The 12419-nt window shown below is 37.4% G+C and overlaps 1 protein-coding gene across 1 annotated transcript; it reads left to right on the top strand.

Annotated features, from left to right (window-relative positions):
• The first annotated feature begins 5894 nt into the window (after window positions 1–5894).
• Window positions 5895–7328, top strand: LOC114656634 (zinc finger BED domain-containing protein 5-like). The gene has a single exon (XM_028808267.1). It carries the CDS (start codon window positions 5895–5897, stop codon window positions 7326–7328), a length of 1434 nt encoding a protein of 477 aa, XP_028664100.1.
• The last annotated feature ends 5091 nt before the right edge of the window (window positions 7329–12419 follow it).

Raw genomic sequence — 12419 nt, 5'->3', positions numbered from 1 at the left:
GATGAAAGTTTAGCTACCTTATCCTTATTTTTTTCCTTTTCTTTCTGAACCCTATGTTTGCTGCTCATGCTTATTTATACTCCTATGTGATGAAAATACAGAATACCTTGGCAGGACAGTAAAAAAGGGGTAAAATAAGACCGCTGCTGTCGGAGCTCAACCCTAGCTGTCCATCTCATACAACGGACAGGACAAAAACCTGTAATTTTAATGTCTAACATAAAACTAAACTGAACATTAACATTAAAATTAAATTAAAATATCACAGAGAACATAGTTGGAGTAGAGAATATGTCATTCAGTAAAATTTGAGAATATTTCAAATCTGAATTATTTTGCAAGGAACTTTATATTTTCAAATACTTGGCACAAATGGAGCTAGTTGATGTGAGTTAACAAAAGGATAATTTTTTTCACATGTTGAACTTTCCTAATTAAATATGGAAGAAAAAAGTCAGAGAAGCTAAAGTTTTCCCCCTCACATACAGGTGAGTACTTGCATCTTACTGTATTTAACACCAATATGAAAAAATATATTCATTATGTTAATATGTTTGCTGGCTTTTCCCTAGCTACAGGATTACAAGCATTATTAGTCTTAGAACCAAAAGTGTAATGCAGTAATGATTTATATTTTAAATTTGCATTTCCTTCTTTGGCTGACACCTTTATCCAAGGTGATTTACATTTATGATACAATTGGTTAAATTTCTTTTGGTTTTCCAATTGGAGCACAGGCAGGTCAAGTGAGTTGCTCATGGTCACACAGTGTCAGTAGCTGGATTTGAACCCACAACCTCAGGGTTTAGGTCCAAAGCTCCTTGGTCTTTATCAGATACTTGTCATCCTAAGGGATGGAGGTAAATTTTATCTTCAAGGTCATTGGAGATTTTACTGGCACCAATGGAAGAAGAATATTTGTGCTTAATTATCTAGATTACTCTTACTTTAGTCATAAGTTTCAGTCATCATCTGTGTCCTGCAGTTACAGTCCTTGGGTTTGCACATGATGATTCCTTCTTGCTAGCATAAAATATGTCTTCTAACGAGTTAATGACCAGTGAACTCTTTTTCTTCAGTGAAGTGAAAAGTTATTACCATTAAAAAACTGTGTCTAAAATGACTAAAAAGTTTTAATTACAATAAAAACAAAACTTAAAAATGAGTGCAAAATGAAAGTGAACTGACACTAATACAGAATATGAACGGCATTGCAAAAGTCCTTAGCCTTTCATGAAAGAAACTAACTGCGGTTTCAAATCTAAGTAAGCCAAGGTAAATCTTACCATTAACATTTATTGAGCATCATTCAATGCACATGTCTCCGTTATACGCCATTTGAAATGGGATTTGTAAAAGCAGTGTTAATTTATGTGATGTGGTATCTGTTAAAATGGAAATTGAAATAAATTTTATTACTACAAAATGTTAGGTATGCGCAGTTTGTAGGAATGACAAATGCAAGGCATGTTATTACTAAAAATGTTTGTGATGACCATCTGTTAAAATGAGAGACATAGGGAGTGGACATGCACACAGTCAGACACACAGACATTTACCATTTTATTAAGGTGGATAACTAAATGAATAATTAAGGCAAAAACTTTTTCCCCCAATGAAAAATCACTTATTGGTGACCTCAATGCAGCATTAATACACTTTGTTCATCCCCTTGATCCATTTGTCAAACCAAACAGCAAAATCACCTTTAGTCCAGCTCAGAAGTTGCTCTTTCACTACATCAGTCATATTCACCACATCATCAGTTCATCAAAAAAGTTTCTATGAAATTTTTGGGATCACCCAGAATTCACAAGGCACTAAGTTGGGTAAATAAGGAGGGGGTTCAAGTAGCTGGATGCCAGATTTTACTAAGCTTTCTATAATTAGCTTTACAGTGTGTGTTGACGCATTGTCCAAGCAGAGAAATGACTTGTTTAGAATCAGGTGGGGGTGACCACCTCCCTTGTCACTATTTTCCCCTGCCACTCACTATTACTGTGAGTTCATTTTTTTTAATTAAGTCAGAAATCTTATCAATGTGAATATGGTGGCAGCTCACTAAGCTAGAAGGCTAAGAATTTTTGCAATGCCCCCTTATACTTGAAAGCTAACTGAAATTAAACTAAATTGGTATATTGGTACTTGTTCTGTTTTTTTCTTTTTACATTTTTATTTAAATAAATTTATTTACAGAAGCCCTTTTAATTAACTAGCTATGTAATATATGGCAGTGTAGAATACTAAATTTAACAGTGCACACAAGACAGGTTTGTGGAATAGATAGATAGATAGATAGATAGATAGATAGATAGATAGATAGATAGATAGATAGATAGATAGATAGATAGATAGATAGATAGATAGATAGATAGATAGATAGATAGATAGATAGATAGATAGATAGAACTTTATATGTCACTAGGGGGAAATCTGGCCCTTTTACAGAAGCTCTTTAAATAAATAAATACATATATAAATAGATAAGTATGTAAATAAATAAATATACATACACACTTTAATCTGAACACACACTGGAATGACTATAAAACACTTTTAAACTGCTTTCCTATAGGCGCCTATAAAAGGCTGAGGAGAGCGTCATGCTGAAACATCTCAAAATGAAAGGCTATGCTGGTCAACAAACTTATTTATGTCTGCAGAATATTGCCTTCCTGTCACTTCAGTCATTAGAAGAATAAAAGAAAAGGGGTATGCAGGCACAGGTATTTATTGAATCAGGAATTCCTAAAAGGTTTTGAGGATTCCTTGCCTTCATAAGGTACTGTGAAGTACCTGATTCGAAATTAAAAATTCCCAATGATGTCTCAAAAAAATAGACTGGCATAACGTGATTGAAAGCTGTTTAAAAAAAATTTGTATAAATCACTGGAGCAAACGGGGCTGACTGTGTTGTTTATGGGCATATCTTCAGGTTTCTACAATCCCTGTTCTATGAAGGTACAGCATTAATTTCTTTATCTATTCATCAAATTGCCATTTTTCAAACTAAAATGAAAATCAGTGTTTATTGTATCATTTCAATTTAGAATCACTAATAATAAAAACTAAAACAGAAATTGTCAAAGTTTAATGAGACTAAGCTGAAATTAAACTGAAAATAAATTGACAATAGCAACCAGTGTAGAAATAAACACTTATTTTAAAACATTTAAGTAAAATAACCTTGGTGAGACAACCGTATTGCTTTTTGCCTATAGCCTGCGCTGCTTGTGCACCTCTCTATCCTTACTAATTCATTGATGAGGCAGTACTCTGTACGTCTCCTTGTCCCAAGTCAGTTTCAGGCTGTCTTCCACTGCTGAGCTCTGGTTTTCCTGACATCAGGTCCAGTTTAGCTGAACCTGGACTAAACTGAAGAGAGCATTAGAAGAATTGTGACTAGAACAGGCTATTCATTAAAACAAGCTTGTCCATCCAATTCACCTATATTGTCCATAATGATATCAATTCAAGTTTTAAAGGTCTCTAAAGACCTAATCTCCACCACACTACTTGGTAATTTATTTCATGGGTGTATGGTTCTTTGTGTGAAGAAAAAAATTGTAACATCTGTGCGAGAAGAGAATATAGGGAGCTAGTGCTGACATTGGAATACAGAGAAATAAGTCCATCTTTTTGGTTGAAAATTGGTGCAGAGCTTAGTCCATCAATGTGGCCAAAGGTCAGTTATGGTCACTCACTGATAAAGATACCCGAGAGTGTCGGATATGACTTCAAGTGTATCGAATGATTGTGATTTATCCTCTTCATATGGAGAGGCTGAGCTGTGCCTACCAAGAGAGAAGGATCCACTCTCTGTTTTACATAGACTCAGCGAGACAGTCCTTGCTGTGGGTCATGGGATGGGGGGAAAGAGCACAGTTAAAGATGAATCAGGGATGATTTTAATTAGTTGGAGGTTGTAGATACAGTGGATACCCAAATGCCTCTAATATGAAAGCAGATGATGGTAAATGATTGCACTAAAATATGAGGTTTAATTTGATGACAAGAGGAAGGTGATGGTATTTTTATACTAGAATATGGAAATGAGTAATAGCTTTACAATGAATATACGGTACATGTATATATGGAATAATTAAGTAAAATATGCAAAAAGGGTAAACCAATTCAAGCAGTACAGACAATATGATGCAGTTTTATTGGTAAATTAATTTACACATCACTGGACACGATCAACCCCAAGAACATCATAAATCACAATCATTCCAGTGTCTTTACGTTAGTCACAAGAAAGTAAATGGTTTCTTAACTCTGGTCATAGCTACAACATTAAAACACAATAACATTGAAATGCATCTTTAAAAAGTTAATGCATTACAGTCAAAACATTCACATACAGAAACTGTGCATCAAAGCACCATTAGTTATGTGAAATAAAGTAACGTAGCGATTGTGGGGATGCTAAAATTCACAGCATTCGAATACAATGATTTGCTTATTTTATTGTCGGGACCCCAGGAACATACCCAGCCTTGACCCAGCATGCACACATTCACACAAAGAGACACTGATAAGTGGCACAATGAATTGATAAATAATCAAGATAACAAAGGATAGAACATTCAAATAATGAAAAGAAAAAACAATATCACACAAAAACGCATTTGTAAATGTTCTCCCCGGTTCCTTGACTGTGACAATTATTTACATACATGAAACTGAACAAACAACAGACATTATTCAATAAACAATTAATACTAACAACACAGTCCAGTAAAGCAGAAGCAGATGATGATGGAGAGTGGAATGAAAAACCCTGTGTATAGCTGGCTTTTCTTTTTCTATCCTGCCTCTGTTGCTACTCCTTAACGCAGTGCTCTTTTTATTTTTTTCTCAGTACATACAGCCTTCTAAACCAACACACTCACACTTTATTAAATCTTAACTATACTTAAGGGGTAAGCAATTTACTCCATTCAAAGGCACATGATAATGGTCATTGCATCTCTCTTTTCTATTTTTTAACATTGGTAAATATTTATGAAAAAGACATCAAGTTCAGGAGCAAACATGGGTTAGAATACCGAGTGTGAATCAGACAATTCAGAACCAAAAAAAATATAAAGTCATAAAGCACAGCAAGGAGTACTAAACCTATCTATTAGCCCTTTGTTATGCAAAGTTTGCTTTTAGAAGATTTTTAATCCAAAACTTAAAAATTATGGATAGTATGACTTAAATAACCAACATCATCAGCAACAATGCTGCTGAATTTGTTTTTTTTAAAAGTCATATAATTTCAACCTGATGATGTCACAAACCAAGGAATAAGTATTAATAACAGATACATCAAACAAACTTTTTCAGGCTAATTATATAACTGTCAAGACCAAAATGAATCATATAGCTCCCCTCCTAGTATGGACTAAGGTACTATGGATCCTGGCCATTTCCAGGAGGTTACAAGGGAATCAACTAGAACAGCGGTTCTTAAAGTGTGGTCCGCGGCCCTCTGGTGGTCCGTGGTAGGCTAATTGGTGGTCCGCGAATATGTTCTTATTTATTTATAAAAATAGCTAAGATTTATGTTTATAAATATTTATAGTACATTTATAAGTGTCATAATACTAATTAGTAATAATGTAATAAAAAAGTAATGTCAAGAAAGAATTTTATTGAGACCTAGCAATTACTTTTAAGGTTGTTTTATCCACGGTTTAGTAATAACGCACCTGTGTGAAATTTACCTAGCAGTATATAGTGTGCACAGCCTGCCGTGAATTTATTTACCAGGGGTTCATTAATTCATTCACTGGAATACTTTGTTAAGGTAAGAGCTGCAGATAAAGGGTTTAATGATACTGAATTTTATTTAATATGTAAATTTTATATTCTGCTGTAGAGATTGGAAGAATAAAGAATCCTCAATGGATCAGTGGCTTAAAAGTGGATTTTTGCCAATGAAAAGGCGAAAACCTGACCAGGAAGAAATGCAAGAATGTTGTCAGGAAGACGGTGCATGTCAACAAGAAATAGAAGGACAACGTGAGTCTGACGTGGACGGCTATTCAAATAATTCCCATGTTGCTGAAACTGAAAGTGGTGCAGCTAATAAAAGTGCCCTCCGTGTTAGTCAGAAACACGGAAATAAACGAAAAAAAGTGGTAAGAAAATACGATGAAAAATATATTGACTATGGATTCACTTGCATTGACGATGAAAACGAGCCAAAGCCACAGTGCATTTTGTGCTATGAAGTGCTTTCTAATGAATGTATGAAACCTGCAAAATTAAAGCGCCATATACAGACAAAACATGGAGCAGTACAGGAAAAGCCGCGAGAGTATTTCCTCCGTAAGCTGTCTGAATTGAAAGGCGGTAAGAAGATAATGAAAAAGGCTACAAGTATCAACATGAAAGCCTTGGAAGCATCTTACGTTGTGAGCAACCTTATTGCAAAGGCGGGCAAGCCACACACCATTGGAGAAGAGTTAATTTTACCCGCTGCAAAGCAACTAGTGACAATAATGTGTGGCGAAAAAATTGCTAGTGAACTGAATGTAGTGCGACTGTCAAATGATACTGTCTCGCTTCGAATTTCTGATATGGCAAATGATGTCCAACAGACTCTTGTGCATCGCGTGAAAAACAGCAAGTTTTACTCATTGCAATTGGATGAGTCGACAGATATTGCCAGTCAGGCTAATTTTCTCATGTATGTCAGATACATTTGGAACGAGAAAGTGCTGGAAGAACTCCTTTTTTGTCGTCCATTGCCATCAAACACAACCGCAGAGCTAGTGTTTGGTGTATTATCCTCGTTCGTCAATGAGAATGGCATTCCTTGGGAGAAACGTGCAGGAATATGCACTGATGGTGCCAGAGCAATGTCAGGAATAAACAGTGGACTGATTTCCAGAGTGAAAGAAATTGCACCAGATGTTTGGATCCACTGCAGCATCCATCGAGAGGCTTTAGCAACAAAGAAAATGCCCCCACGCCTCAAGAATGTTTTGGACACGGCAGTGAAAGTTGTGAATTTCATTAAAGCTCGTCCGCTTCAATCCCGACTATGCCATATTATTTGCCAAGAAATGGGAAGTACTCACTTACAATTACTCTTGCACACTGAAGTAAGATGGCTATCCAGAGGAAAGGTCCTTACCCGATTATTTGAGTTACGGGAAGAAGTCCGGATTTTCTTCACCGACCATCCATTTCAACACCGTGCATCCTTGGATGATCCAGCATGGATTTCTCTGCTTGCTTGCCTGGCAGATATTATTTCACGTCTGAATGATCTCAACAGAGGGTTACAGGGAAATGTCACCATCTATGACGTCCACGACAAAATTGCATGAATGGTGAAGAAATTGAAGTGGTTGCAGAATTGTATCCAGCAATTGGATTTTTCCGCCTTCCCAAACCTGGACAGTTACCTCAAAGAGAGTACCTTTGCTCTTGACGATGTTGCAAGATCAGATATCGAAGGACATTTGGCAGGCTTGCAACAACAATTCCATACCTATTTTCCCACGACCGTAAATAACAACAACTGGGCTCGAAATCCATTTGCAGTGGACACTGGGGCACTTCCACAAAGTCTGACAGTTTCTGAACGAGAACAGTTGCTGGAGCTATCCTGCGATGGCACATTGGCAGCTGATTTTAAAATGCGCCCCCTACCTGAGTTCTGGATCCCGGCCCAGAAGGAGTATCCACAACTTGCCGACAAAGCCATCTGCTTGCTGATACCCTTTGCAACCACATATTTATGTGAAGCTGGGTTTTCCACACTCACAGCTATCAAAACGAAGTACAGAAACAAGTTGGATGTGGAGGCTGATCTGCGATTAAATCTCACCAACATCGAGCCGAATGTTCCTCGCCTTTGTGCAAACAAACAGGCACACCCATCACATTGAACTATATCTGACATTCCACCCCCTGGCAATCGCCATTACTAATTGAGTATAATATACTGTTAGTTTAAGTGTTAGAAATTCCGTTGTATGTTTATTGCAGGTGAAAATGAATAAAAACGTAAAGTAAAGACCTCATGATCAATAGACATGATAACAATGGTAAATATGCTAAAATTACGTTGTCAAGTAATTGGTGGTCCGTGTAAAATAAAATTCAAATCTGGTGGTCCGCAAACCTAAAAAGTTTAAGAACCGCTGATCTAGAAAATAGCCCAAGAAGCTGAGGTGCATTGATATCTGTATCTGGCACCTAGAACCTGTTTCATGTCCATGTCCTCATCCGTGAGCCAAATAGTATACTCAAAAACCACATAGTTTACAATATAAAATATGCTGAATTTCATGCTCTAAATCTCCACCATCTTCTAATGGAAGGGATAAAACAAATTGTCTTAGAAAAGGACTAGTATAAACTGTCTCTAAATGAGATACTGTATATGCATTCTGTGATTTATTAAAGCCAGTTTATTTGGAAAACAACCCTACTCATTTACTTGTAGTATATGGATATATGTACTGAGGACCTATTGTTCAGGACAAAACACTCAGACAGATATCCTGCATAGCCCAAGAATATCCAAGAATAATGTAACGTGTGGGACACTATACAGGTAGGCTAATTTGGCATCATTGGAAGCTGAGGAGTGCCAGATTAGTGAAAATTCCAGATTACAGAAGTATCCTGAAGTAAATAAATGGTGTTTTCCCAACCTCCAACCACCCAGTCCCCAAAACTCATCCCTTATTGCTTTGACATGCTTGCGAATTGATGCCCTCCCTTCGAAGTGATCATGACTTCAGGGAGAAACCCTAACCCCCCGACCCCTTATGGCTTTAGTGCAGCATGATGTTGCAGTGCGCCTTGGAAACGGCTGTGAAGAATGATATGGTGGTTTGAACAACTGTGAGATCGGGAGTTCACGGGCCCCCCCCCCCCCAACCCCTCATAGCTTCTGCACGCTGTAGACTTGATGGGGGTCCTGTCCCCCTTATTGCTTTGTAGCATTTGCATCTTCATGGGGGTCAACCCCCCCATATTGGTTCAATGTGGTTCATGGCTTAGCGGCTATGAAGAGTAATGTCGCACGGAGATCACCCCACCCCCCTTATTTCTCAGACGCACTCGCGACTTCACAGGGGACCCCTCCTTTTTATTACTTCGAAGCAATCACAGTTTCACAGGGATTTATTGCTTCAGTGCTATGCATGGTGCAGCGCAGCAGGGAGGTGGCTATAAAGAGAGATGTTAATGTCAAATTATTTATATAGCACATTTCAAAGCAACTGTTATTGAGCCAAAGTGCTGTACAATAAAAAGTATAAATAATAAAAACATACATAAAAACACATATTATAACTAACCATGAAATTCCACAGTAACAGCGGCTAGATTGGATTTTTGAAAATAATATGCAAATCTGTCCAGGTGTGGGCCAGAGGAGAGATACAAGTCTCAGGTAGGCACCAGTGTTCAATGGTGTTGATAGTGGCTGTAGTAAGGGGTCTTTTATGTAAATAAAAGAAAAATCTAATCAATCACATTTTCTGAATAGAATTTCACAGTTACAGCTTCATGGGCAGATGCAAACAGCTGTTTATGAAATGTCAACAAAGGGCATGAGCATGAAACACACACTGATGAAATAATGAGAAATTAAAAAACACCACTGCAGTTAGCATTGGCCACGTTACTTGTGTTAAATCTATTCTTCCTACCCTATGTCCTAGCCTAGCTATTATTGTAAATATTATATTTGTCACACGTGCGCGCTTGTGGAACAACTTAAGGGCTTTGATGATTGTAATTCTCTGCTGAGACAATGGGCACTGTGCAATAATGATCTCTCTTCTCCTTTTCCCTCTGCAGAAAGGAAGACTAACATATTTCCACCAGTGATGTCACTTCTGGGGTCCGACCATCTGGATTCACGTTTTCCTCGCAGGATCTTTTAAAATAGGAAACGCTGTCATCTTGGGCAGTCTGACTGATTCTTCAGCATGACTTCATTTTGCACTGTTCAAGGCTTTTTCTTTTACGCCTTTTTTGTCTATTTATTATATATGGAGTTTGCCTTCAAGGCACCCCAGACCTCTTTCTTTGTCCTTTGTATCTTTGCACAATGTATTCTGCTACTGTCTTTTTTCCATGTTAACACTTCAAGAGATGTCACTAGCCACCCTGTTTCTTTCTTAGAAACTTTAAAATGGCTTCTACGTTGTAGCAACAGAGAAGAAAAATTATAAAAGCTATATTTGAGTGTTTTGTGGGTAATTACAGGACTGCTGATCAAATATGAACTGGCATTGGTTCAACCCAACACTTACTGTGTCACTAGCAAAAAACTTCAGGTGTTTGATATGCAGTTTGTAGCTTGAACAGGAAAGCTAGTTAGCATTTCAAGACGTTGCTGAATGGTATGGATTTCTAAAACTGCTTGCTGGAAGAATGCTAAAAGGTCATTAACCTTGAAGGCTACTCATAATGGGGTTCACTGTGTTTTTTGTAGCTACTTGTGAAAGATAACTTAAAAAAGAATGCATGGGGAAAGGCAATACTTTCTCTCGAGTCTTAATCAAATTTACAAAGCCCACCTCAAAGCCCATTCTGTCCACAACTTCTCATAAGAATTGCCAGTTCATACAATAAAAGCCTTCTCTGCATCTAAGGAAAGAAGAGCAACTCTGCTTGTAGTGGTGTGATGACCCATACCCACCACATATCTTGCATTGATCCTAACATGGGGCATTGAGTAGCTCATACCAAGGACACAGCTTGAGTAAGAGAGACACAGACAAGATGTTAAAAAAGACAGTTCTTTATTAAAAGAGCTAATATAAAAATATCAGTGTTGAAGTTCAGTAAATAAATCAATCCTTCATGCTTACTGATTACATATTATTTGCAGTAAAAGTTACAAAACAAGAGAAATCAAAAATCAGAAAAAATACAATGACTCAGATCCTCTTCCTTTCCCTTCTTCCTTTGCTCAAGAAGGCAAAGGATTGTATTAACAAAAATCAAATTAAACTAATGTCCACCAAATTATTCCCGCTTCTCAAGTTCTAGAGGATAATTAATGAATACCATGCACACCCTTCTCTTTTGTATGTGCTCAGAAGGTCTTTGATGACCCATACTCCACTTACAGATCCACGGCAAGACAAAGTAAATGAAGATGACATCTAACATCCATTTTCCTGTTTTATACATGTGTGGGATTTATGTCCTCCAATCCCTGTGGATACCTTGCCCACACCTTCCAATTGTTTTACATGCCTTCATGCTGGTTAAGCTATGCGCTGCAATCTGGAAGGAACCCTAAAATCCACCAACCTATACCACACAAGCATGAACATGCATGGACATCCAAATTTCAAAATACTCTCTAGTCAGAAATTCTGTTCTTTTTCCCTTGGACAGTCAGTCACTCACTGAAATTTCCTTTCTCTACACAGCTGCACACCTCGTGCTGGGATGCCTTCTCCTGTCCTGGTTGTCTAGCAGTACACGAGTCACCATTGCCTTGGATTCACACCACTGAGCAGCGGTTCCCTTCACTGAAACCTTGATATGTTCCACCTTCTATGTTACAGGATAAGCTCTCTGCATAACTAATTAAAAAAACAAAAAAGTCTATAAATAGCTACCTAAAAAAATAAAACTGACTTCCTAGTACAACTCATCACAAAGCCATGAAATTGAATCAATGATAGGTAGGATATTGTGCTTGGTGTCCGACTGGTCAGGATGGGTTCATTACTAATAGTTCTCTGAAGGCCATGAACATAGACCTCTCATATGTTGATTCCCTGCCTTGCTTTAAAAGAAAAATGATGACTGCCATGTTAACTCTTGGGTGTAAATGACATATGAAATAACCCATTTGATCATATCAAAGAGAAGAAGGAAGAAACGTTTCTAAAATTCTTACGGAGAAAGCTGATCCAACCAGTCCAAAGTCTCCTTGAGTTCAGCTAAAAAACTGTGGGTATCTCAAATAGCCTTTTCCTCTATAAGATGGGGAAGTGCAAGTTTATCAGGAACCGTTTTGATGTGAGAGTGCTAGAGAAGTTAGCAAGTAATTTAGTGATATCATCTAAAAATCACTATTGATTACCTGAGGTTGATTTGCAAATCAAGTCAGATTTCGTATGGATGGTTAGAGGCAAAGAGTCATTCTTCCTGATTCTAAGAGCAAGTAGTCTGCTTGACCTGGCTCCACATGCATAATAAGAAGTTTTAGTATGGTTAATTAGAAACTGTGGTCTCTGAACTAAAAGACAATTAAACTACATTCTAAGTTCATGATCTTTATTGACTACAAGGGGATGCACATTTTGCTATTCTTTGAAGTATGGAACACATAATTGTAAAGAGGTAGTAAAACTCGGAATTAAAGGTTTTATCGCCAACCAGCATTGCCAAAATTGTTTTCAGAGCCTAGACTGAATACAAGAAACTCATTT

The sequence above is a fragment of the Erpetoichthys calabaricus genome, chromosome 8 (genome assembly GCF_900747795.2).
Source record: "Erpetoichthys calabaricus chromosome 8, fErpCal1.3, whole genome shotgun sequence".
Taxonomy (NCBI): domain Eukaryota; kingdom Metazoa; phylum Chordata; class Cladistia; order Polypteriformes; family Polypteridae; genus Erpetoichthys; species Erpetoichthys calabaricus.
This window is presented reverse-complemented; position numbering and strand designations above follow the sequence as displayed.